We start from the raw sequence: 25,891 nt of genomic DNA on the forward strand, positions 1-25,891 counted from the left end.
TCAGTTGGCAGGTGAGCTTGGTGAAAATTCTTCCGGAATTTCCACATTACTGAAGTGAGTATTAAGAGAAAAGCTGAAGTAAGATTTATCGTAAGAGTTGGAATTTGAAACATTGAGCTGTGCTTGCTTGTCATACAATCTAGAGCTGTTTGATTGGTATAGGTAATGGATGTTTGATTAAGTAGTTCAGAAATGTAACAAGGTTATTGATCTTTATTACAACAGAATAATGATGTCATATTTTATATCTTGCAAATATTGAATATATAAATTTAAAGCCGTGATGCTTATACACTTGCTTATATACAAGATAATTGTTCACTAATAATTCTTTTCTTCCTTTTTTTTTTTTTTTTTTTTGGGTGTGTCAGTGTGTGTCCCATTCCCAGTACTTGGGTCAAACATTTGATACTTTGGCCCATTAATTGTCATTGAGCTAAAGAACTACTCCGTATAATATAGTCTTGTTGTACTTGCTTTATTATGTATTTATTACTCCCTCCGTCCCCTATTGATAGTCCCTTATGGACATTTTTCACGCGAATTAATAAACACAAATAAGAATAGTAAAAGTATATTGAAAAAGTAAATTGACATAGGGTATGCAAAAAAGTAGAAAGACAAAGTAATAAAAGTATATGGGAAAACAAAATTTACATGGTAAAATTAAATTTGCACAAATATTGTTGCAAATTGGAGGGAATTTTGGTAAAAAATTAATATTAATGATTGTTGGAAAAAACAAATGGACTGAACATTTTGGGACTAAAATTTGCTCATAAGGGACTATTATTTGGGGACGGAGGGAGTAATATCAAAAATTTTATAATTTTTGAATGCATAGATTAGATATGTACGTTTTAAAACTCGTATTGGAGACCGTAAAAAGTCAAATGAGGCAAAAAAAAAAAAAAAAAAAAAAAAAGGCGGAAGGAGTAGAGCATATACTCCCTCATATTTAAATAAATGAAATGTTTTGAATTTATGTATTAGAGTGTTAAGGTTTGTTGAATTTATTAAAATAATAGGTAGTTGGGCATAAGTTGAGGAGAGAGAAGAGAGTAGAGGATTTTGTGGAGACCATTAATTAGTAGAATGTTACGGAGTATTAAAAATAGAGAGAATATTATTAAAAATAAATAAATAAAGAGAAGTTAATAAAAAGGAAAACATTTCATTTATTTAAACATGGCATGTAAAAGGAAAACGTTTAATTTATTAAAACACAGAGGGATTATTAACGTACTCTACTGGTTAAAGTCCTAAGACCTCTTTCGTAAGACATCACAAGAACAAGCTATCTATGCTATGATAAGATAAAAACCTTTAGAAAAATTATCTGGCAAATATAAGTTATAATTATCATAAATTTATTGATTAACACGTAACCTACATGTATTAAAAGCATTTTTACTAAAGACCTTTGCTAAATAGGAGGGTAAGAGAGAAAGGAGCAAGTAAACCCTATAATTTTCAGATCCATTAAAAAAGGGAACATGTAGAAGGATTAGGAAAAAAAAAAAAGACGGCAAAAGAAAGTTTGGGCTAATAAAGGAAGGAGTTTATGAAAGGGGAGCGAATATGACCTATAATTTTCAAAGAATGTGTAGGCAAACAAGGCCAGAAGAGGGCTAAAAGGAAAAATAGAATTTAGGACAATAGAGGAAGGAAAAGGTGGGAAACATTTCAAGATATTATTCATGTTTTATTTTTTATTTTTTTTATTTTTTATTTTTTTTTTGTGAATAGAAATTCATAATGTTTAATTGTACTTGATACATCGACCACAAAAGAGATAAATGACTGAAATTAGGAATGAAAATAAAAGAAGATTAAAATAAAATAAAAAAAAAAGAATAAAATAAAAAAAAATAAAAAAAATAGAAAAAATCATGGAGGGATTCAAGAAAGGAGAAAAGAGATGAAGAACCCTTAAATATAAGGCTATTTTTAAAATCTTGTCAAGGAAGAGAAAAACAGTATTTTTCGAAATGATTCTAAATTTATAAAAACCATATAAATTAAGTGATAAAATGTAAAGGAAGATGAAGAGGGAGAGAATACTGGGGGTTGTTTGAACACAAGTGAAGATTAACTTCATTAATTATGCAAAATCATAAGATAGGGAAATAGGGTAGGGTGTGGAAGGGAGGAGAAAGAGAGCGAGATAGAGATGTTTACTTAATTGCCATTTTTATGTGCTCTTAAATTAAAAAGGAGGAACGAAATGAGATGAAATGAGACGAAGTTTAAAGAGAGAGTTTTGTGAAATAAAAAGCGATAAAATGCTTTTTAGAATGTAATTGAGTAAGGAGATGATAATACTTTAATTTTTAGATTCTTTCAAAGTGCTTAAAATCATAAAAGACGAATGAAAGAAAGAGAAAGCTAAAAAATGTAGAGACAAAATAAGCAAGAATAGGGGATTTTGACAATTAGATTTGGACAAACTTATTTTAATAATCAATAAATGTTATTAATTAACCAACATGGTTATGTAGCAATTATGAGAAAGCCAACTTATTAGTAGCACCTTTAGAATAAAAATTTCAACACAATGATGGAATCGTGCTAGATTCATGAGAAATATTTTGTTTTTTTAAAAAATTTGTAAAACCATAGTATTACATAGCTTTAGAGAGAGAGAGAGAGAGAGAGAGAGAGGCAAAGGAGAGGGGAAAGAAGCAAGAGGAATAGGAGAAAGTAAGAGAGGAGGGAAGAAGAGAGAGAAAAAGAGGAGGATAGTGTAGAGAAGGAAAGGCAGAGAAAAGGAGAGGGATGGACAGAAAGATAGGTAGAGAAAGAAAGGCGATGAGAGAGAGAGAGAGAGAGAGAGGAAACCATGAAAGAAAATGGTCGAACGGAAAAGAAAGAGGAGCCATCAAAGATAGAGTTGACAGGTCAAAAGAGAGAGAGAGGGAATGCCAGAAGAGGAGAGGGCATGCCATGAAAGAAAAGGGGGTCAAGAGAGAGAAAGTGAGAGAAAAAGAAGGGCTAAGAATTCAGGAGAAGAGAAAGAAAGAAGGGATGGGAGAAAAGAGAGAAAAAAAAGGGGGGGTTGGGAAGGAAAGAGAGTAAGATAGAGAGAGGAAGAGAAAGAGAAAGAAGAAGAGAAATAGGGTCATGAGAGATAAGGGGATCGAAAGAGGAAAAAATAGATGGATAAAGAGAGAAAGGGGGCGAGAGAGAGAGAGAAAAGAGTCAGGAAAGAAGGAAAGCGGGATAGGGAGGTCGGAACAAAGATGGAGATAAAGAGAAGCAAAGGAGAGAAGGAGAAAGGCTGGGAAAAAAGGACCAAATACAACCTATAATTTTTAAAGCTTTTTGAGGATGAATAGGGACAAGAATAAATGGGAAAAGAAAGTGAAATAAAGAGTTTGGGACAATAAAAAAAAAAGAATAAGTGAAAAAGGAGCAAGTGTGACCTATAATTTTTAATCAATAAAAAAAATAAGAGAGAGCAGGGGGACAAGGCCAGGAAGGAGATAAAGGGAGAGAGAGAGAGAGAGAGAGAGAGAGAGAAGAGGGGTAGGGAGAAAGATGTTTAAGGTCAATAAAGGAAGGAAGAGGTGGAAAACTCTTCAAAAGATCATTCTTAGTGCTTAATTGTGGAAGAGACTTAGAGGTTATGGAGAAGGGAAATGCAGAGAAATTAGGAATATGAAATGAAGAGATAAAAAATTGTGAGGGGCTTCTAAGAAAGAGAAAGAAACAGGTAAAGAACTTTTTAGAGGATCATCTTTAGTATGTATTTTAAGATTAGGTAAATGTTACTTTTCGAAAAGATTCTAAATATTGTAAAACCATATAATTCAAGTGTTAAAATGTAAATGAAGATAGAAAGTAAGGAAGGTAACTAAGCAGAAGAGGGAGACAAGTATCGTTTTTTAGTTATTTACAAGATCTTTTACCCATAAACCTTTTTTCTTAAATATTTGCAATCTATTTCATTTTCTTTTTCCAAAAAGTTTAGTTACGAAGTATCCAGAGTAATCTACAGGATGTCATACTCTTATTGTTAACACTAAGATAATCATAGCTAGAATATTTTACTTTTTTGTAAGGGATGCTTTTATTATTATTATTATTATTATTATTATTATTATTATTTATTTATTTTACCTTTTTTTTTTACATTAAACATTGTTTTTTTAACAAAATCCCAAACAATATTAAACAACTCTTTTACCCTTATTATAAAAAATCAAATCATCATAAGTATTAAAATTAAAGTATAAGAAACTACAACTTAATTAAAGTATAAGAAATATAACTTAATCAAATTTTTCTGTCACTTAAGTAGTAATAATAAATTTATCAAATTAAATATCACCAAACTTTTAACAGCCCATTAAATTTCGAATCAACAATTTAATAATGACTTCTACTGCTTTTGAAATCGTGAGTAATTTGTTGAAACAATTTTACTAATTTACACACACACATATTACATTAATTCATTAGCAAAACAATCTATTCCATCAAATTTCATCTTTATTCAACGATAACAGATATACTTGACTCCGTTACCAATAAAACATTAGAAATAATCTACACATATAGCAACGACTAATTACACATGAATCACCGAGCATAGATCACCAAATTGGAGGACCGCGCGCGTAGCACGCGGGCCAACAACTAGTATGAAGTAAATGTTTTATGTCTTGTGTTTTATTATTCGCAAAATTAAACACGATACTTATCCTTACTACACAATAAGGTCATAATTTGGTTGGTATAAAATGCCATCAACCTCCCAAATTAGGGGGGCATTTGTTACACCTAAAAATCAGATGTTTGACTTTCTTGACTTTTACCCTATTGATCGAGTAAAATGAACCTTAGAATTAGTGAAATGTTTTGAGCCCAACAAACAGGGATAAGTGAAAGTGGGATGGTATAACCTAAAGGCTTAAAATGAAAGAAAAATGGCTAAGAGCTGAGGTAAGATTGACAATTTGATTTTCAAACAGAGTTGGCGCCAAGAAACATAAACTGCAAAATAATTATGGGAGTCAGGCATAGCCGCTCTAATTTGTCTATAAATAGAAGGATGAAGGGCAAAGGAAGGACATCATATCAGCAAATCAATTAACAACAAGCATTTCATTTCTTTTCAAGCTTTCTTCTTAGCTTTCTTAGTTTCCCTTGGCTTAGTACCCAAGCGATAATGTAGTTTTCTTAGCATATATTGAAGATTGTCGGTTCTTTTCCAATTGTATGAATGTAAAGGTAACCTCTCCTTCAATTCATGCAATTGTAGACCTGACTCTATCCTTTAATTTATGGAATGCATTTGTATCTTTTTTGTCATATATTCATCTAGTCGTTTTTTTAAGCAATCTAACTTGTTTTACTTTCTTTGGGAAAGCTTCCTTTATTATTTTGTTTTGTTACGTTAGCAAGGCTATCAATCTTTAAAACTAGTAACTCTAGGAGTAGCCCCCTAATACTCTGGAACAAGATAGAGTATTTGACTTGTTGGCAAAGAACAATATTTGCCTCAACATACATACAATGTATGTTTAATTAGGGGCTATTCGCATTTTACTATGATGATAAAAACATGCTTCTTCTTCTTCTTCTTATGGCACAATGTTAATTTTTTTTTTTTTTTCAGTTTTAAGAATTAAATACCATCCAAATTAAGTATATTAGATATTCAAGATCAGGTTTCTTCTTTTGTAAATATATTTGAATTAGGTTTAATATAAAGAGAATATTACATCCTTATTTAAGAAACACTAACTTTTATAAATTATGTACAATACTTATACTAAATAGAGGAATATCATATAAAGTGTACATAATTTTTTTTAATATAAAAAATAAATGGTATGATCTATGGTATTTTAAGTAAATTTTATGGGATCTCACCCTTCGGTATAGGAATTTATTATATTGTTTCTATATAAGCAATCATATTTAATCAATTACTATAAAAAGTTAAAATTCATTATATATTCTCATGTACTAGTTTGTGGCGAGAAAATAAAAATCCCAAATTAAGAACTTTCTTAGAAAAAACGAAACATTTTCTTTTCTTAAAATAACTATCCATTCACCAAATGATATTCTAATCAATTGAACAGATTGACATTCTATTTATATAGTAACCTTGAAATATCAAATGAAATATTACCTAATTTTAGAAACTTTTTTTTTTTTTTTATCAATACCATATGTAATAAATGTTCACATATACTAATTATAGGTCCCACCACAAATATTTTGGCAAATCTCTAAGAAAACAAAGAAAATAATTTTAGAATAACTATCTAGTTTTGGGAGTTTCTTTTATGAAGATGTTATTCAGGACACGTGAAGTTTTTCTTCATGTCCTGTTCATTTTAATTTATTTCTTGACGATTAGGGTGCATTCTCACTCACGTATTTTTGATCGTTTTCACCATCAGTGCCATGAATCAATGAAGAAGTATCACCCATGGAGAAGACATGGATCTCTTTCTCATGAGTTTCTTCTAGCGCATAATAATGTTCGTGCCAAGTACGGAATGCCCCCATTAATATGGGACAAAAGACTAGCGCACTATGCTCGCCGACATGCTTCAAAATTGGTTGGGAATTGCTCCATGGTGCATTCGGTAAGCCAATACGGAGAAAACCTATTTTGGGGTAAACTAGAACATTGGACACCATCTCGTATAGTTGAAGATTGGGCTAAAGAATCCGAATTTTTTGATCTAAAGGGAGGGAAATGTACAAAGGATTGGACAGAATGTGGACATTTTACTCAAATTATTTGGGCAGATACTACACGAGTCGGATGTAATCGTCTTAAGTGCGTTGGATTAAACAAAGGTTATATTGGAATATGCAACTATGATCCACCGGGAAATGTGGTTAACCAAAGCCCCTTCATTCGAAATATTAAATCATCAGCTAATATTAATGTCAATTCTTCATCACAACCAAAATTTCATTCATAAACATGTATATTTTTTATCGAATTTTATTGAACTTTTGTAGTTTAAGAACATGTTATATTATAAAGTAATTATAGATGAATAAAGATATAGTTCACCATATAACTTGTTACAAATACAAAAAAAATACACAGCTTGGAGATTGATTGTATCTCCCCTATATTATTTTGTTCAATTCAACTAGTGTAGGACTCTTGTTTCTAGGAAATTTGATAAATGTGAGTTGCTACAAAAAAATAATTAAATAAATTAACCGATAAGAGTTATTATGTAAACTACTATTTTATACTTATAATAATCTCATCAATCATCAATCATCAATCAATCAATTACATACTACTAAAAGTGAATCTAAGAGAACACTTGTCAATGTGTTATTAAAAAAATTCCCGCCAAAATTACTTTCTAAAAAAAATATTATTACATTAAAAAAAAGGATTGCATTTAGATTATGACTTTTATTTTATGGAAAATTTAAAGTAAACTTCCTAAAATATCGAGTTACACATTATAAATATCACATATTTAAATATTTTCTCTCTCATATTTTTATTGTTTTAATACGAACTGTATTTCATTTTTAATACGAACTTAATACTGATCAATCGATTTAGTTTTTTAATATCTAATTATATTTTTATTATAATTAGTCAATATCCGTGCATTGCACGGGGTTTCACCTAGTTTATATATATATAGAAATTCTTTACAAAGTGTCATCTTTGATAGGAAGGGAGGTGTATCTTGACACTTGTGTCGGTAACATATGCACATCCTTTGTAATATTGTAGGAAGTAATAAATATAAAGGTTTCACTTCCCTTTTCAAAATATTGAATTAGTGCTTCAATGTTACATTTTCAAGCATAAGTTGTAAGAAAAACTTATTTCTACGAGGAAAAGGAATAACAACATTTGTGTCAAATTTTAATTAAAGGATTTTTAATTTTCCATGATCATCCCAGTCTCTATTTCTTTCAACCTTAACATTTAAAATTCCTAAAGCCTAGTCAGTATATTTTTGTATTCCATTAAAGCAAAGTTTCAATTATATTCTAGGTTAAACCTTTTACTACCTCCTATTTTTTTTAGTTGTAACTTTGGAATATTTTAAATCTCACAAATAATACCCCAAAGTTGCAACTAAAAAAAATCGGAGGTAGAATTGTTTTTGTAAGGATAAATTTCACTCATTTTTTTTATTAAGTTTCATCAAATTGAACATAAGTTGCAAAGATTTTTGAATATTTTTGTTTGTGATGTACAAGTTCCAAAATCTTATACGTTATTATATTCTTCACTTCTGTTACAGTAAAGAACATTCCGAAAATACATGGCTCACCGACCATATGGTAAAATTTATATTTTCAACAAGTGTTTAATTCATGTCGTAAATTTTGTGTGTTCAAAAATATGTTTGATAGTATTTATTCAATTGTTATATGTGAATTAGATCATAAATTATTAGAGCATGTACAAATTAATATCAAGTACTCCACACGTAGTATATGTATGTGAAAGGAATGGTGTCCTTTGACAGGCCTGACTATTAACCTGTGCAACCTGGCCCACAGCATAGGGCCCCAACGAAATGGGCCTTAAATTTAAGTTTATGTACATATATATTACAATATATAAATTGCACGCTGTAAGAAAGCCTCAAATGATAAGCGTTGTCATAATGGTAGCTAGTGTCTTGTAGTTTTTACAAGGATGAGGTTCGAATCCCATCATCCTCTTTTCATTTCTATTTTTTTCTAATTTTTTTTTAAACTTCGTCTATTTAAGTTGTTTTATTTCTAGAACTCAACTACTCTTATATAAGCATCATTTTCCCAATTAATGCAATTTCACAACTTGCAATTATCACCTCTGATACATAGCAATGCAACTATCATTTCGAATCCGTTAAATTGCAATTATCCCCTCTAAAAATTTAATAATCAATTATTTTCCTTGATGATTTTCTTTAATTTTTCTTTTAATTAACCGATTTTATTCTCTATCTCAAATTAAATTGTCTCTTATATTTTGAGAGGCCTAATATTAAAAATTAGCATAGGGCCTCCTAAATACTTTAGCGGCCCTGTCGTTCGAACAAGTGTATTATTCCGACAGTGGGTTCAGAATTAATTACGGAGATAATTATTCAGTGAAGTTAAGTGATCGGAAAGTCGGGTTAGATGCCATCTTCGATCAGTAATTAATCTCACAGCTTTCCTTTGACTGAAACCAACAGGTCACACCAAAGCGTGCAACCAAACTAAGGCGACGAATTAAGCAGAAGGTCTTAATACATCAATAAAGAGATTTCGTACTTGTAGACGCCAAATTGTGTCTCCCCAAAAACTAAACCCAGTGATGAATATCTTTCACCTCGTTGATATCGAGTAAGGTGAAATGTTGAAGAGTCTCGTGAATTCTTCTGTTTTCTAAAATGTTTTAATAAAAATAATTCATTTTCTGCTTTCGAATATCATTCATTTCGTATCCTACTTATGAAAAAAGTCCAATCCATTTTAGTATATTCCATAATCAGGGTCCAATAATTGTGTAGTTGGATGGGGCTCAAAAAGAGCTTTCCAATGATATATTATAAGCCCAATTCCAATGAATAATGAGGAAGTTATGGGCTAAACCGGATTTTATATACGGCCCAATGATCAAGTGGAGGGACCATAAATTATTATTCCTAAAGTCATTAGGATTTACTAGAATAATGTAGAAGGTTCTTTTAAGTTCTAAAGAGATTAGGATTAATAATTATATTTTATTTGATTTTGAAAAGATAAAGGATTTTATTTGGAATAAAACAAGTGTTTTAAGGATTAAATTTTTGATTTAATAAAAGATAAGTACGGACTCTACTTAGCCAAGTTCATTGGAAGAAGGACTTTGTACGAATTTTATCGTACATCATCTATTGCGTCACGATAAGATCCATTGCATAGCGATCGATGGCGCTGTCGAGTCACGATGAAGTCTGTCGTGTTGCGATGAAATCTGTCGTGTTGCGATGAAGTATGTCGCGTCACGATGACGCTGTCGCGTCGCGATGAAGGTTGTCGCGTTGCGATGACTCTGTCGCGTCGCGACATAACCAATTTTACTTTGAGTCGAATTCTGACTCTTTTCTATCGTTTTCGGATGTTTTTCTCTATAGATAGGGTCGTATTTCCCCGTTTCAAATCACCAACAATCACCATCTCTCTCTCTCTTTAAGCTAAAGCTTATTATTTCTTTCTCTCTCTTGATTTCTAAGCCTTGCCTTTTCAAAACACTATTTCTCCATCACGAGACTTAGACACACATAGCCAGGCTCGAAGTTGCCTTCACTCTAGACGTGAAAGGTTGATAATTTCTGAGGGTTTGGTCCCAAATCCCTATTTCAATTATTTAAATTAATTGTTTGATTTAATATTTTCATTGAAGTTACTAACGTGTGTATTGATTTGATAGAAAGAGATACGAGGCAACAAAGTGAGTAATTTCATTGTTATATTTTTATAGAAAGCATGCTTAGATTATTTTAATTCCTAGTATGATGTTAGGATGTTTTTATTACTTTCTAGTATCATGTTTAGGTTACTTCCTATTTTCTTCTATCATGTTAGTGTCATGTTAGGGTTAAAGCTTTGATTTTTATTGTTTAGTGACATGCTAGGATTTGTTATTAACCTTGTTAGTATCATGCCTAGGATCTTGCTAATATTATGCTTTGAGAATATTGATATTATTATGATGATGATGATGATTTGTTATATCAATAATTATTATGTTGCTTGATATTTATTGTTATTGCTTTATCACGCCCTCTCTTGCAGGTTTAAAGGGAATTTGTACTTGAAATCACGCTTAATAAGATAATTAATAATTTTATTTTAGGCTAATATGAATTTAATTCAAGTGATCGCCAATAATAGATTTGTTTGTGCATTAATATTCAACCAACATAGATTAAACAGGTTTAGGATTAATATATTGATTGTATGTTAGTCAGAAAGCGCACATGAATATGAGAAGAATAAAGTAGAGGCCTATATTTAGGGCAGGTTCAATCTCTTTTAGGTTGGATTTGTACCTTCATCCTCGAATATCCAGTCATGGTTCAGGACCACTATGGAGTTATCGATCTCATGGATCGTGAAGGGGTGTAACCTTCACCATGTGAACGGTTTACAAGTTCCTAAAACTTGTTGGCGACTCTTTTGCTCTAACTTCCTTCCCTTTGGACGCCACCATGCTTAAGTGTATGATCACAGTGGGGCTTAAGTGTGGGATGCTTGAAATATTCCCTACAGTACACAGACGTCGGATTCCGAGTTTAGAGCGTCGAAGCTGATCGTCGAACATCAAGTTGATTCTAGGAATCGACGAAGAAGAGAAAATAATTCAAACGACACAAATGGCCAAAGGTGTGCTAGCGTGATGCTAGCCATTCGAGGTCTAGGCCAAGGTGTGCTACCTATTGTCTCAAGCATGGCAGCTAGGCTGCTTGTCATGCATGCAGCATGGCAGCTAGCCTAGCACACCATGCGTCGCATGGCTAGCTGCCAAGCTGCATGTGCATGCCGGCTCGCATGCTAGCAGGAAGCTAGTAGGCCAGTACACACACCAATCCACCAGCCAACCACGCTGGACTAGTGAGAATTAGTAGGCCCAACTAGGCCGCCAATGTGGCATGCCTTGGAGCCCAAGGCTAGGGCTGCCAGCTGGCCAAAGCTAATAGGGGCGGGTGAAGACTTGAGGAGAAAGGGAGGGAGTGGTCCTCCACTTGTGGTCCTTACCTACTCCTCCTTAGTTTAATGACAAGTGTCGTTTAATTATTTGTTTCCGTATTTATTTAATTTGGAATTAAATTAAATTCTAGGATTTCACTTTTATTGAAAGTCCCACATGGAAAGAATACCTTTGGAATGGAGATGCCAACTCCATAAATACCGAACAATGTTTTGGGGATTAACACAAGAATTAGACTCGAAAAAGGCATCTTCGCATAAAAGTGAGAAAATCTTTGGAGTACGTAATTCTCTTGAGTTGTGTCGAGTTTTAGTCTAGCCACTAAACCCGGCCAAGCTTGGGTGCACGGGTGAATACCGTTGGAGGAGCCGCAAGTGAGGCTCTTTATCCGTAGCTGTCAAGGCTCTTCTCTATCTCTCCTTCGTTCTTCTCCATCTCTCTCCTCCATCGTTCTCTCCCCTCTAATGTCACTCTCTCTCCCTAATGTCACTCTCTCTCCTCTAATTCCTAGCATTTTTCCAATCTTTTTATCTAATATATGCTGCTTTCAGTTCCCTATTCGTTCAAGATATGGTAATTTTGGGGGTTTTATTTTTGTGAATCTTGATTCGGAATAGATTTAGATTTTAGGGGTTTTAATTCTTGTGAATCAATTCTTGATTTGCTGTGTTGTTATTCGAAATTATGAAGAGATTTCCTCACTATTGTTGTTGTTGCTATTCATCGTCTAGGGTTCGGCGATTTCATTGATTTGTAGTTGCCTACGATTCCAAAATCGCTGCACAACCTCTCTCTTGCTCTAATTCAGATGTTTAGGGTGTTCTTACAACTATTTCGATAAAAGTGTTTAAGGTAAAAATACCCTCAACATGTGCACTAGTAGCATGATGACACGTGTCCCCCAATTATAATGTTCAAATAAAGAGCCAATCAGGGCATGACATGGCATGAGTGAGTAGGGCTGTTCATCGGTCCAAGACCGGACCGGACCGTACCGACCCGGATTGGACCGAAGACCGAAAATTAAAATTTTAAGAACCGAAGACCGGATCGATTAAGTTAGGACAGAACCCGGACCGGACCGAAAGAATTGGTCCAAAACCCGGACTGGACCTCTTTGACCGATTTAAGAATTTTTTTAAAAATGAATACTAAATTTTTAATAAAGTTGAGGAAAACACAAAAAAATTATTGAAAAAACTATATTGTAACGTCATTTTTACGTCTTTTTTGTATGTTTAGTGCAAAAAAACTTATAAATTTAAAGTTTACTAAGCTTATTAAGGATAATTTTAACCATTATTTAAGGTTTCACACATATTTTTAATAAAAAAATCGGTCCGGTTCAAAACCGGTTTTTATAGGGTTTTGGATCGGACCGAAAAAATGAATTTCAAGACCCGAAGACCGGACCGATTAATTCGGTCTGGTCCGGTCCGGGGTGGTCCGGTCCATTTTTTCGGTCCGGACCGATTTATGAACACCCCTATGAGTGAGCATCAAGGTAAAATAGGCTTAAGGCCCAATTCTCGAAAAACCGTAAAAACGGTGGTAGCCTACTTAGGTTTAATAACCTAAAAAGCAGGTATTTCCATGCATTATAAGTATTGCTTAGAATTGATCAATAGACAGATTCAATCACATACAAAAAAATAAAGAGAATTACTCTGGCATCTCACCTCACATCATTTATTACTTTTACTACGATACTAACTTAATGGCGAAACTCCAATACACCGTGTAACTCTCCAGCAAGACGTTAGAAAAACCACAAAATAAGAAGTTCTATAGGGAGAAAATGATTTTTTTAGAATTGATCTGTACGAAAAGATTTGGTGAGTTAATGTGGGACATGGCTAGTTATTTTCCGAAATTAAATGAATCAAGCACCTTTATTTTCCTCTCTTTCTTTTGTTTAAATTGTATGTTCATTACAAATCCTATGTTCTTTATCATGCCGCCTATCATTCTTTCCACCTTTTTTAGGTTTCAATGTCCCGTGCATTTTAAGTTTTGCGGGATGTGGTTTCATGGTGCACCCAAATGTAGAGCTGTCAAAACCTAACCCGAACTAAAAAGCTACTTGAACCCAATTTTGACCCAATCTGTTTGAATTAGAGAAAATGGATCTGATATGACCCGACCTAAAACCAACCTTAGACCCGAGTTAACCTGGGTATTTGAGACCTGAACCCAAACACGATCCGGCCTGGAGATGACCCGACCTAAATATAACCTGTAAATTATTAACTTGAAACGAACTGAATCTAACATGAACAGATTGACCCAAGCTTGTTTTAACTCGTCAAAACCTAAACTTAACCCGACTTGTTACTAACCTGATCCGAATTCAACCCGACCTGTAACTAACCCGACTCGAATTCAACTCGACTTTTATTGACCCGACCCAAATTCAAGCCGACCTGTTCATGACCTATCTCAAACTCAACCTGACATGTTATTAACCTAACCCAATTTCAAATCACCTTAAATTCATTTACGACCACCTTATAGACATATAGTTATATAGTTACGTACTTCCTTCTAATTAATTTCTGCTAAAAGCACTCACATTAGTGAGCAAAATTTTTTTTGCTCATTCTCTCTCTAGCCACTTTCTCTCTCTTCCCAACCAATTTGCTCATGAGCATTTTTGGTGAGGAAATTTTATCCCACTAGTAATCAAAAAATAATTGAATTGCTTATGAGCATATTTTATTTTGCTCATTGATGTAGTAACATTTCTACCATTTTTGCTCATCAATTTTGGATGAATGCTGGGGCCCACGAGATTACTACATCATGAAATTTGCTCATCCTATGAGCAAATTCTGAAATGCTCATGAGCATTTTTCATTTTCCTCATTGATGTAGTACCATTTCTACCAAATTTGCTCACCATTTTTGCTCATGAGCAAAAAAATGCTCACTGATGTGAGTGCTCTCTCTAAGGAGAATATAATGTTCGTCGTGCAAATAATTTAAGAATATAAGATAATATTATATGAATTTAATGACAATTTGTGTCAATGTATTCTTGAGCCAACGATTTACTATGAGAAATTCAATAATCAATACTAACTACTCCTTAGACAAATTATAGCTATTTGCTCATTTCTAAGTGTTTAGAATATGTCTATCTAAACTGATCATGATTACTCGACGTGTTTAAACCCGAGAAATTGATGATCCAAGCAGAATATGACCCAACCTAAGACCAACCCAAGACCCGAGTCAACCCAGTTTTCGAGACCCGACCCGACCTGAATACAACCCGCAAATTATTGACTTGAACCGAACCCAAGACTAACCCGAGAATGCCTTTAACCCGTTACAACTTGTTGAAACCCAAATTTAACCCGACCTGTTGTAAATGCGACCCAAATTAAACCCGACCTATTATTGACCTGATTTAAACCGGACCCAAACTTGATAGGATGTATGACCCAACGTAACCCGACTCACATTGATCCAACCTAAACCCGACTTACAAAGATAATCATATTAACCCAAACTAACCTGATCTGAGTTGATCTGACGCACATTAACCAGACTCAAACCCGACCCGAATACCCAAATTGACAGCTCTACCCGGTGTATAGAATTTAGATGGCGTTTACAAGAGCGTGTTAGTGGTCTAATGACCAAACTATTACCGCCTTGCTTATTAGCTTCATCTTTCTCCTTCTCAACTTTATGACGTCTCCATCTTTTTTCGTACTTTCTGTCCTTTCATCATTCCATTTCGATTGTCGACTCAAATCGATCTCTTTTGTTATTCGAATTTGATGTTATGTCCGATGAATTCTGGATTTTCACTAATACTTTTCGTAGTCTCGATCTTTCTTAGCTCTTTCCCTGGTAAGTTATCATTCATCTTGAAATTCTAATTTGATTTTGAATTTCGTCTTTGTTATCGATTATTGTAGTTTAATTTTGGTTGAAGAACTGAATTTATCCAGGGATTGCACTTTTTATTTTATTGGGATTGAATTTGTGATTGTATAAACCCTAAGATTGAATTAACTAAGATTTTGTGTTAATCTAGTGTGATTCTAAGATATTTGGCTCGAATTTGGGATATTTGAATCTCTTGAATTGTTTTCTTTGATGATTTTAACCTAAACTTCAATTAGTTTTTTGGGCAGCTAAATTTCTGGTGCTTCGATGACATTTACTTCTAATATCTTGTTGCTTGAACATAGAATTCAACATGTCTATGAAAATCAAAATTGAAAGGTTCAGATGAGTAATCAATGGGATGTGCATAGATGCATTATGAATACAGTATTTAGTCAAGAAATGATTGAGTTTTGTGGTTTTTACTCGTCGTAATCGTCGATCTTTTCGTTGACTCTTGAAAGTGTTGGCGGAGGAAAAAAATTGCTGCCATTAGATGAAAGGGTGACCATATATGATTGAATAATATGTAGTTCAGTTTTGAATGAGGAATATAAGGCTTGTAAGTTATGCATAGACTGAGTTTTGGGATGGACATCCGACCTATATGCGTATTTTGATGCCATAGAGAGGTTGCAGGAATAGGATATATGAGCTATTATTGGATTCTTTCTGTAAATCGCTTTATAAACTTGGTGTTAGAGCAGGTCATTATGTACCAGTTTGGGTATCATATGGTATGTTTAGCTTTATGATATAAATTACGAGTTTGGATACAATATGATATGTTTAGTGTAATCATATAGAGTTTTGTACAATTTGATAGTTTACTTTAATGATGTAGATTAAGTAAAGAGGAAAAGAATTGTGTTGCAAGATAGGTATTGTACTGTACTAGAAGCCTGAGCAAGGGCTGTTGATAAAGGTCTTATGCTTTCTAAAAATGAGCATCACAGATATTTATGTTATTTAAAATGAAGATACACTTTTATTACAAAATCAGAGTGAGTAGAAGAGTATCCTTTATTGCCAAATCTATTCTTCATAGAATTCTTGTAAATTTCTACAAGTATTTTTTTTGTAAGATGTCATTGGGGGTCATTTCAATGGGTATTTTCAATGTATCAACTTTTCACAATCTATACTAATAGATCATCATAGATATACATTCTCGCGTTTTGCATTGACAAATTCAAAAGTCTAAATGATGCAACTATTTTGAAGTGGAGAAAGTACATAGTAAATTATTAATTTTTGTTGCTCATACTTTGTGTTAATTCTCCTTGCACCAGGATCAATTTTTCTAAGCAGTAAGTAAATAACCAAGTTAATTTTATAGTATGTCTTGCATGATTGAGTACTTCATAATCCTGTATATTGATACAACTATTTGAATTTGTGCAACTCTACATTTTTTTGGTTTAAGATGACTCTTGAACTTGTTATTACATAGAATCTGTTTACCTTCATTGTCATCTAATGGTCTTTCCACCAGGATTGTGACCAGTTTGAACTCTGTTACTTCCTTAATGGTTCGATTGTAAAGAAAATAATCAACTATCTGTGTGCAACAGTAGCTGACAAAGGGTGATCTCTGTATATCAATTTTAAGAAGATAAACCCCATAAAGTAAGGAGGCTAAGAGCAAGGCAAAGGCAGCTGTTCGCCAAGCAAAAGAAAAGGCATATCAGGAGGTTTATGAAAAGCTTGATTCCAAGGAGGGAGAAAGGATCATTTATAAGATGGCAAAGAGAAGACAAGAGGCAAGGAAGGATATTGGCATGGTGAAGTGTGTCAAAGATAAGAACCAAATGGTCCTAGTGCAAGAGGAGGGCATCAAGGACAGGTGGAAGGGGTACTTCGATGAATTATTTAATGGAAGTAATGGAGTTGTGATAGGAGATACCTCTATGAGTGATGAAGAAATCAACATGGAGTATGTGCGAAGGATTAGGAGAGTAGAGGTGGAGATTGCACTGAGGAAGATGAAACCTAAGAAGGCGGTTGGCCCTGATGGGGTACCGATAGAGGTGTGGAGGTGTTTGGGTAAGATTGGTATTGATTGGTTAACAAACCTTTTCAACAAGATATGGACGGCTACAAGGATCCCACAAGATTGGAGGAAGAGCACCTTGGTCCCGGTTTATAAAAACAAAGGAGACGCTCAAGATTGTTCTAACTATCGAGGAATTAAGCTTATGAGCCATACTATGAAGTTGTGGGAAAGGGTGATTGAACAAAGGTTGAGGGCATGCACAAGCATTTCAGATAACCAATTTGGTTTTATGCCTGGGAGATCTACTATGGAGGCAATCCATTTGATAAGACAAATGATGGAGTTTTATAGGGTAAAGAAGAAAGATCTTCATATGGTCTTTATTGATTTAGAGAAGGCATATGACAAGGTGCCAAGAGAGATACTTTGGTGGGCAATGTTGAAGAAAGGTATCCCACGAAGGTATGTAGACCTAGTTAAGGATATGTATCGGGATGTGTCAACAAATGTGAGGACATGCGGAGGGTTGACAAAAGATTTCCCTATTACAATCGGATTGCATCAAGGGTCTGCATTAAGCCCTTTTCTTTTTGCAACGGTTCTAGATGAATTAACTAGACCAATTCAAGATGAGGTTCCATGGTGTATGCTGTTCGCAGATGATATCGTTTTGGTGGATGAGACTAAGGATGGGGTTAATGTCAAGTTGGAGCAATGGAGGCAAAGGTTGGAATCTAGAGGGTTTAAGCTAAGTCGGAGTAAGACTGAATATTTGGTATGTCGTTTTGGCACTCAGAGGGGGACAAGCAATGAAGTGGTGAGTTTGGATGGAAAGGATTTGACCATGAGTGAATGTTTTAAGTACCTAGGGTCGATCATCCAGAAGAATGGTGACATTGATCAAGACGTGACCCACAGGATTAAGTCAGGGTGGCTTAAATGGAGAGCGGCCACGGGAGTGTTATGCGACCGCAGCATTCCCTTAAAGTTGAAGGGAAAATTCTACAGGACTGCCATAAGACCAGTGTTGCTCTATGGTACAGAATGTTGGGCTTCTAAGAAAGAGCATATTAAAAAGATGGAGGTTACGGAAATGCGCATGTTAAGGTGGATGTGTGGAAACACTTTAAGAGATAGAATCAGAAATGAGGTTATTCGCAAGAAAGTAGGTGTGGCGGACATTGTAGATAAATTAAGGGAAAATCGTCTGCGTTGGTTTGGACATGTAAGACGGAGACCCGAGGGTGCACCGGTGCGAAGAGTGGAAGAGTGGGACCATGGAGGGATTAAACGAGGAAGAGGGAGACCAAAGATGACTTGGTTGGAAGGAGTGAGGAAGGATATGAAGTGCATGGATTTACGTGAGGATGAAGTTTTGGATCGTAAGGGATGGAGGAGAAAGATTTATGTTGATGACTACACGGAATAATCAAATTTGGTTCATGTTAGCCGACCCCACTTTTGGGATTAAGGCTTTGATTGATTGATTGATTGATTGATTGAAACCCCATAAAGTGTCAGTGCATCATGTTTGACAAGAACATAATTTCAATATAGCCACAGCAAAAGGATCTGCCAAGTTTAGTTGTTGGTCTTTTAAGAAACATCTGCTTCTTGTAAGATATACACATGTTTCCCTCAGCTGTTAAACCGCTCTCTCAGCAGTTAAACCACTACCAGATATCTCGAAATGAGATCATGTTTCTTCCCAATCTTTGGCATGTATTCTATCTTTTCAAATCATCAAACTATCTTATTACATTTTTAACTTTACATCTTAATCCTTTCCTCTTCACCTCTCCTTAACTAGGAAGTGTAACAAAACAATTATTTTACAAGGCTTGTTGGCCAATCATTATTATTTTCTTTTTTTTTTTTTTTTTTTTTTTATCAATGCCTCTGTCTTTTCCGTTTATCCTTGATTAATTTCAGCCCAAATTGAATTGGTCTCTTTTTCCATATTAGTAACACTCCTTTACTCAGTAGTCTGATATAGATCTATATCATGAATGATGTAGCATATTTCTAGGTATAACCTTATTATCTTTCTTGATTTCTTTCCCATCAGTACGTGGTAATTTCAAAATATTAAACACCTTCAGTATGTTTGTTCTCGTTATCAGCGATACATCATCACTTCAACCTCTCACAAGTTTAATACAGTGCTGTATGATGTAACAAAGTTTGTACATTTAACTTAAGTCTGAAAGACAAGCTATAATTATTCAGGGAGATATGTTAATAATCACACAGCTATTTTTAAGGGTTATTTTTTTATCACCACAGCTACTTTACAACAAATAATTATAGATTGTCTTTCAGACTTCTGCACACAAAAATGTAGATATTCAAAATATTTCTCGCACAAACCAGTTTTTTTTATAGGCTTACCAAATGTTCTTCATTAAAGAAATATAACTCATTTTGGTGAATAAGGAATAAGAATCAAGAGAGACAAAGTAAACAAAAGGCAACTAGGAGGAAAAAATTTTAGAAAAGAAAACATGATTGAAATTTTTAGTTGCATAATCTCGATAAGTCCTAGTGTTACTTGCATATTACAATTTTCTTAAACATTCAAGGCTTAGCGCCATTAAGAATCGCCATTAAGAATTTTTATTTCCCAAACTCTCCCCTTAAGTAATAAGCTTAACCCAATACTTTTATGTAAATATCAAAAGTAATTTAGGGGTCGTTTGGTTGGATCTTTTGCCATCTATTTTTTTGTTCGGTGGAGTTTTATAAGTATGGAATTTCATAGCCAAAGGGTTCTAACTCTACCCCATACCTATGGAATCTCATACCCACCTCTCCCCTAAGATTCACAACTCATTATTAATGAAATATATAATTCATTCCAACATTAAAACCAAACAATCTCATACTAGTATGGGTTTTAGAATCCATACCTCTCTAGTATGAGATTCCATACCAATCCATTCCAATTTAATAAACCAAATACCCCCTCGTGTCTACCAAATGTGTGGAAATGTTCTAGAAGACATACAGTAACTCTCATGGTGTGTCACCATATGTAAGTTAAAAGACAACATACTCGTGACCTTTTCTGTCTTTTTGTTTTTTCACAGTTTAGAGCTAACTTTTAATTTAATAGGCTTCCAATCATCATTTGTACTAGTTTCTCAGCTCACACTTTTATTGTTAAACTCTATATGTGGCACACTGTTTTTTTTTTTTTTTTTTTTTTTTTTTTTTTTTTTTGTGATTTTGGTATGAGCTGCTTTGAAATATATTTAAAGGTCTTCTGCAATGCCATAATTTGTCTTGCCTTATTTTCTGAATTGAATGCTGTAATGTCCTTTTCCAGCACATTTATCAGCTGCAGCAGTCACTCTCCAATCAATTCAAATATACAGAACTCATGACTGGTTAAAGACACCGACAATATATTTTCATTGCAATGGAGAGAATAAGACTGTTCTTCCTGATGTAAAGAAGGCCAATACTATATATACTTTCAAAGGAGAAGAATCATGGCAGGTTATATTCTTGTCATAGTCTCTCTTATGTTTATCATACTTGTTCATTGATTCATATATTTTATCAACTAACCAATCTTGTACTTTTCACTCAATCAAGCTGATATGTGACATTGCCTTATGGTTATCTCCTCTTTTCCTCTTCCATGTAATGCTTTTCCTGACATGTAATTTGGACCATATCATTTGATATAAAGGATCCGTAATGTTGTAACTTGTATTGTTAGATCATGTATAAATAAAGTTGTTCATGCTATTTCATAATAAGAAAATTGCAGACAATTTTAAGAGCTATTTCTTGAGACAGTAATCACAGTAAGTATAATCCAAATCCAAATCCAAACCCAAACATAATAATTATTTTATCTCATCATTAAACTTGATCACTTAATGTAGTACTGCAATTGTCTTTGCTGCTGACTTTTTCCTTGTTATAGGCTTATAACCTCTTAATGCCCAAAAGCTTCTTTTACATGCTGTAGGGAATAATGACATTGAATAATTTTGTTAGTCTATTATAACATGTAATGATTATCTTTTTTATTTCCCTGTGGTTCTCCTAAATTGTACAGTTCTCAAAGTTTTGATTCCTGTACTTTTTGTCTGCTATAGAGAGAAAATCAGAAAGATTAGGTTATACTTAAAATATCATTTTGGAATTTTTATAAAAGTATAGAGAAGGAGTTTTGAATCACATGAACCTGTACATTTTTGTCCTGATATGATCCCGGAGAATTCCTTTCTTGTTCATATAATCTGGGTGGTGACTATCTCTTCCTTGTTTAATGTCTGTTTTGCATTCTTGACTATCAATCATAAGACTGGCTTGAGCTGTTTTGTCATGTTCTGAATAATTGTTATTTTTGTTTTGTAGCCCTTGACAGAATTTTCAAGTAAAAAGTGCAAGAGATGTGGGTTCTTTGAAAAGGACTTAATTTTTCCTGATGATAAATTTGATGAATGGGAGTTTTGTCCTTCGGACTTTACAGCTGATGATGGAAGATATACTCTTGTTAAAGAAGGAGAATTAAATGTGACTTTCAGTTGTTCCACATGTGTAGATATGGGTGCAGGTAATTTTTTTTTTCTAAGTACTGTCTAATGATAATTCAATGTAGTGCCTGTAAGTAGACTATAATATAAACTAGGAAATTTCATGACCTTCTCATTACAGAGTATTAATATTGTAGTATTTCATAATACAATGGTAGCCTTGCCGACAATGGACGCATATCCAACTGGGAACATTTTAAATAAGTCTTCAAGAGAAGAATCATTTTAAAAATGTAAAAGAAATTATTGTTACCTGTGAATTGTAAATCTGATGAACCACTCAGTGAATTGACGTAATAGGTAGTCTAGTTCATGGTTGAATATTCCTATAACATTTCATGGTGCACATTTATTGTATCATTATGCGCAAGTTACTGAAAAGTTTAGGTTTGCAGTGTAATTTTCCCAATTTCTATTAAATTTCACATAATAATTTGGATTAATTTTAGGCTTCTTGATTTCTTCAGGTAAAATGCATTTATTTTGGCCGTCTTTAAAATTTGATTATGAGAATAATTCATGTTATTATGCAATGAATGGAACTCCCATTTTTTTTTTTTTTTTTTTTTTTTTTTTTTTTTGGGTGTTAGAAAATTCAAATGATTCATTGTGTTCCTTGTCTAAGTTTGTTTGTCATCTCTTCTGGTTATAGATAATGCTGCCTCTGGTTCAGATACTAAAGGAAACGGACTAAGTGTTGGTATAGTTATACTTATCAGTGCTGCTGTTACTATCATTGTCATAGTGGCCTTCGTCGGAGGTTATAAGTATTGGCAGAAGAAGAAGAGGCAAAATGAGCAAGCACGTTTCCTGAAACTTTTTGAGGATCATGATGATATCGAAGATGAATTAGGTCTTAGGGATGTTATATGATAGATACCACAGTATACCAGTGCACCGCACCTGAATTACCTGTATAGATCAAAACTTTATTGTTGTGATTTCAACCTCAGAAATATATTGTGTGCTTGATGTTTGGCAGTTTTAGTTATACTCCTCCTTTTCAAACAACCATTACCCATACTGAGGTTTAAGTACCAGATTTTGTTGACTGCTTAGACACCTTCCCATTTGCCCCAAAATTTGTTTGGGTTTTTGAAGTTCTCAGGCCATCAATATAATTATGGGGGAACTGTTCATATGCTTGGGTTTTTGAAGTTCTCAGGCCATCAATATAATTGTGGGGAAACTGTTCATATGCGGCTCAGGCCATGAGGTCCAGCGCCCTCGAAGTGGTCTGATTCCATATATACTCCTGAATTCTTCGGATACAGATCTCTAATTTATTTTGTTCTTTAAGAACGTATAATTTGGGAATTTGGGATCAAAAGAATGGGACGAAGATATGTGAAAGGAATAGGTAATATTACAAAGTTACAATTAGATTTTTACTATTGACCGAGCCGAAGTATCAATCTGGGAAAAGTAAAATAAATTGAAAATACTTGATGCCACTCCCTAATCATCTCCTTTTATCCTTGCTCCCAAACATCAGGGCGACATAAAAGAGAAATCTAAAAAAGAAGCCCCAAGCAATAGTGATGCAGAGGCAACTCAGTCTACTCAAATCTGTAATCCCCTGTTGCCGGAGTATGTCCTCACCTGTAGTAACACAGCTAGTGCTCGTAAGGTTCCTCCCCAACACATTACCCATACTCGTCAACAACCTTGTTTTGAGAATATCTGGAACAGCCTGAAGAGGGGTGTTATCAAACATCTGAATCCCTCTGACGAAGCACTTTGTAGGGTCACTGAACTCGTTCTGAAGGACACCTTCGTATGGGTACTTAACCAGCGAGATGTAATGAAACCATAGCCAGTAAGAGGGGATACGGTCACGTGATATGAAGAAGCCGCTGAAAAGGAGGAAGTAGGCAAGGATAGCCACAACGACAGTGAAGCCAAGCATGACATGGGTCACCACCCCAGAGAGGAAGGTAACAAAGGAATGACCTGCCCAGAAAGATGCCAAAATGAAGGCAAAGTAGTACAGGAAGCCCTGGAGACCACCTGCAAGGCCTACTGGCCAGAAGGTAATGGCTGCAAAAGTAAGAGAAAGCACAATTAGGGATGGAATTGAAATGAGAGCATGGCTGAGGACATAGGAAGACCGACGATATGCATTGTAGGCTGTCTCTCGCATGAAAATGTATCTCTCCTGCAGGAAAACTGGGATTGCCTCAGCGCAGGTGTAGAATGTTGTTGACATGGCGAAAGCAAAGAAGCCAAGTCTTTCTTGAGCACCCTTTGGGGATTGGTCAAGATGCAAGAAAATGGTGGCCAAGATTGAACCTGTCACCACAATTGCACCTAAACGGATGCCAAATAACTCAGGCATTCTCCTTGAGTTTAACATTGACCTTCTCCCGATAACATATACTTCAAGCCAGAAAGGATTTGCGTACTTTGGAACTGAGGTTGGGTTGGAGTCATCATTGGCTGCGCCTGAAACCAGTTTTCCTTTCGATATGCTAGCACTAATTGCACCATTAAGAGACATCTTAGGCTGTCGATGAGAAGGGAAGTTATTATTCCTCCTCTGCTGCTGCCAGGATTTGTTGAAGTCGACCATTGCTTGGGTCCCATCAGATGATTCCTCGAGTTCTTGTATGTGGTCCAAGGCGAATTCAGTCCTATTTTCGCCCTCTGGGATAGGGCACCCAAACTCCGAGTAGAACAAAGGTAACTCTGACGAGGTACCAGTGAAAACGGTTTGTCCACGGGAGAGAAAGATGAGCCTATCCAAAAGGTTGAGAATACGAGAACTTGGCTGATGAATTGTCATAACAACTATGCTTCCACTCTGAGCGATCCTTTGGAGAACTTTTACCACCATAAAGGCACTGGTAGAGTCAAGCCCTGAGGTTGGCTCGTCCAGGAACAATATGATGGGATCATGGATGATATCGATACCTATCGAAACCCTCCTCCTTTCCCCTCCAGAAACTCCTCGGTGGCCTTCATCTCCAATGACAGTATTAGCAGCGCCCCTTAGGCCTAGTTGGTCTATAAGCACTTCCACTCTAGCCTTCTTTTTCGACTTTGAAAGAGATCTAGGAAGTCTAAATTCAGCTGAAAACATCAGGGTCTCTTCTACTGTCAACATTGGAAAGAGAAGGTCATCTTGCATAACATATGCCGAGATCACTTTCAATAGCTTGGACTCTAACACCTCATCATTCAAACGAACCGACCCCTTTATACTCTCCTTCGATATCCTATTAGCTAACGCATCAATCAACGTTGATTTACCTGACCCACTTGCCCCTAACACCGCCATGATCTCCCCCTCTCTCGCCTCTCCAGAAATGTCATTCAACAGCACCTTATGGTCTAACCCGTTTAACTTTTTGCTAACCTTCACACTATACGTAAGATTGTGAAACGAAAGCACAAAAGGGTATGGAATCGTAGGCTTAAAAGGTGCATCAGCAAGCTCTACAACATGATGCGGAGGCTTATCTTTGCCACCAGAATCATCTTTGTAAACCCACTTAAGGAGCTCACCAAGGGTCGGCGATATGCTAGGCTTAATTCTCTGAGAATACTCTTTGTGATTGTTAATGGAATCCTTCAGATTCACATATGGAATCCTAGGGACCTCGCTTTCGTCATTGCCATTTCCTATAGTAGACATGACAAAAACTTCCTTAGCTTATCCTACTGTGTTTGTGTGTGTTTTGGGTGCTCAGTTCATCGAAAAGTATAGAAATCAAAGGCTATATAGACTCGGTCTTTCGAAGGCGAAGTGGA

The 25,891-nt window shown here is 34.8% G+C and overlaps 2 protein-coding genes and 1 pseudogene across 2 annotated transcripts; 2 read left to right on the forward strand and 1 right to left on the reverse strand.

Annotated features, from left to right (window-relative positions):
• The first annotated feature begins 6,308 nt into the window (after positions 1 to 6,308).
• LOC145571046 (pathogenesis-related protein 1C-like) lies at positions 6,309 to 6,953 on the forward strand. The gene has a single exon (XM_081630145.1). The coding sequence runs from the start codon at positions 6,309 to 6,311 to the stop codon at positions 6,951 to 6,953; it is 645 nt and encodes a 214-aa protein (XP_081486271.1).
• Positions 6,954 to 15,335: 8,382 nt separating this feature from the next.
• LOC145572214 (uncharacterized) lies at positions 15,336 to 23,153 on the forward strand. The gene is made up of 4 exons (XM_081631215.1): positions 15,336 to 15,550; positions 20,914 to 21,086; positions 21,960 to 22,158; positions 22,791 to 23,153. Exons 1-4 carry the CDS (start codon positions 15,478 to 15,480, stop codon positions 23,009 to 23,011), a joined length of 666 nt encoding a protein of 221 aa, XP_081487341.1. The 5' UTR covers positions 15,336 to 15,477; the 3' UTR covers positions 23,012 to 23,153.
• Positions 23,154 to 23,264: 111 nt separating this feature from the next.
• On the reverse strand, positions 23,265 to 25,891 carry LOC145572213 (ABC transporter G family member 20 pseudogene; annotated as a pseudogene).

Source organism: Chenopodium album, chromosome 12, assembly GCF_948465745.1.
Source record: "Chenopodium album chromosome 12, dcCheAlbu1.1, whole genome shotgun sequence".
Lineage (NCBI taxonomy): Eukaryota > Viridiplantae > Streptophyta > Magnoliopsida > Caryophyllales > Amaranthaceae > Chenopodium > Chenopodium album.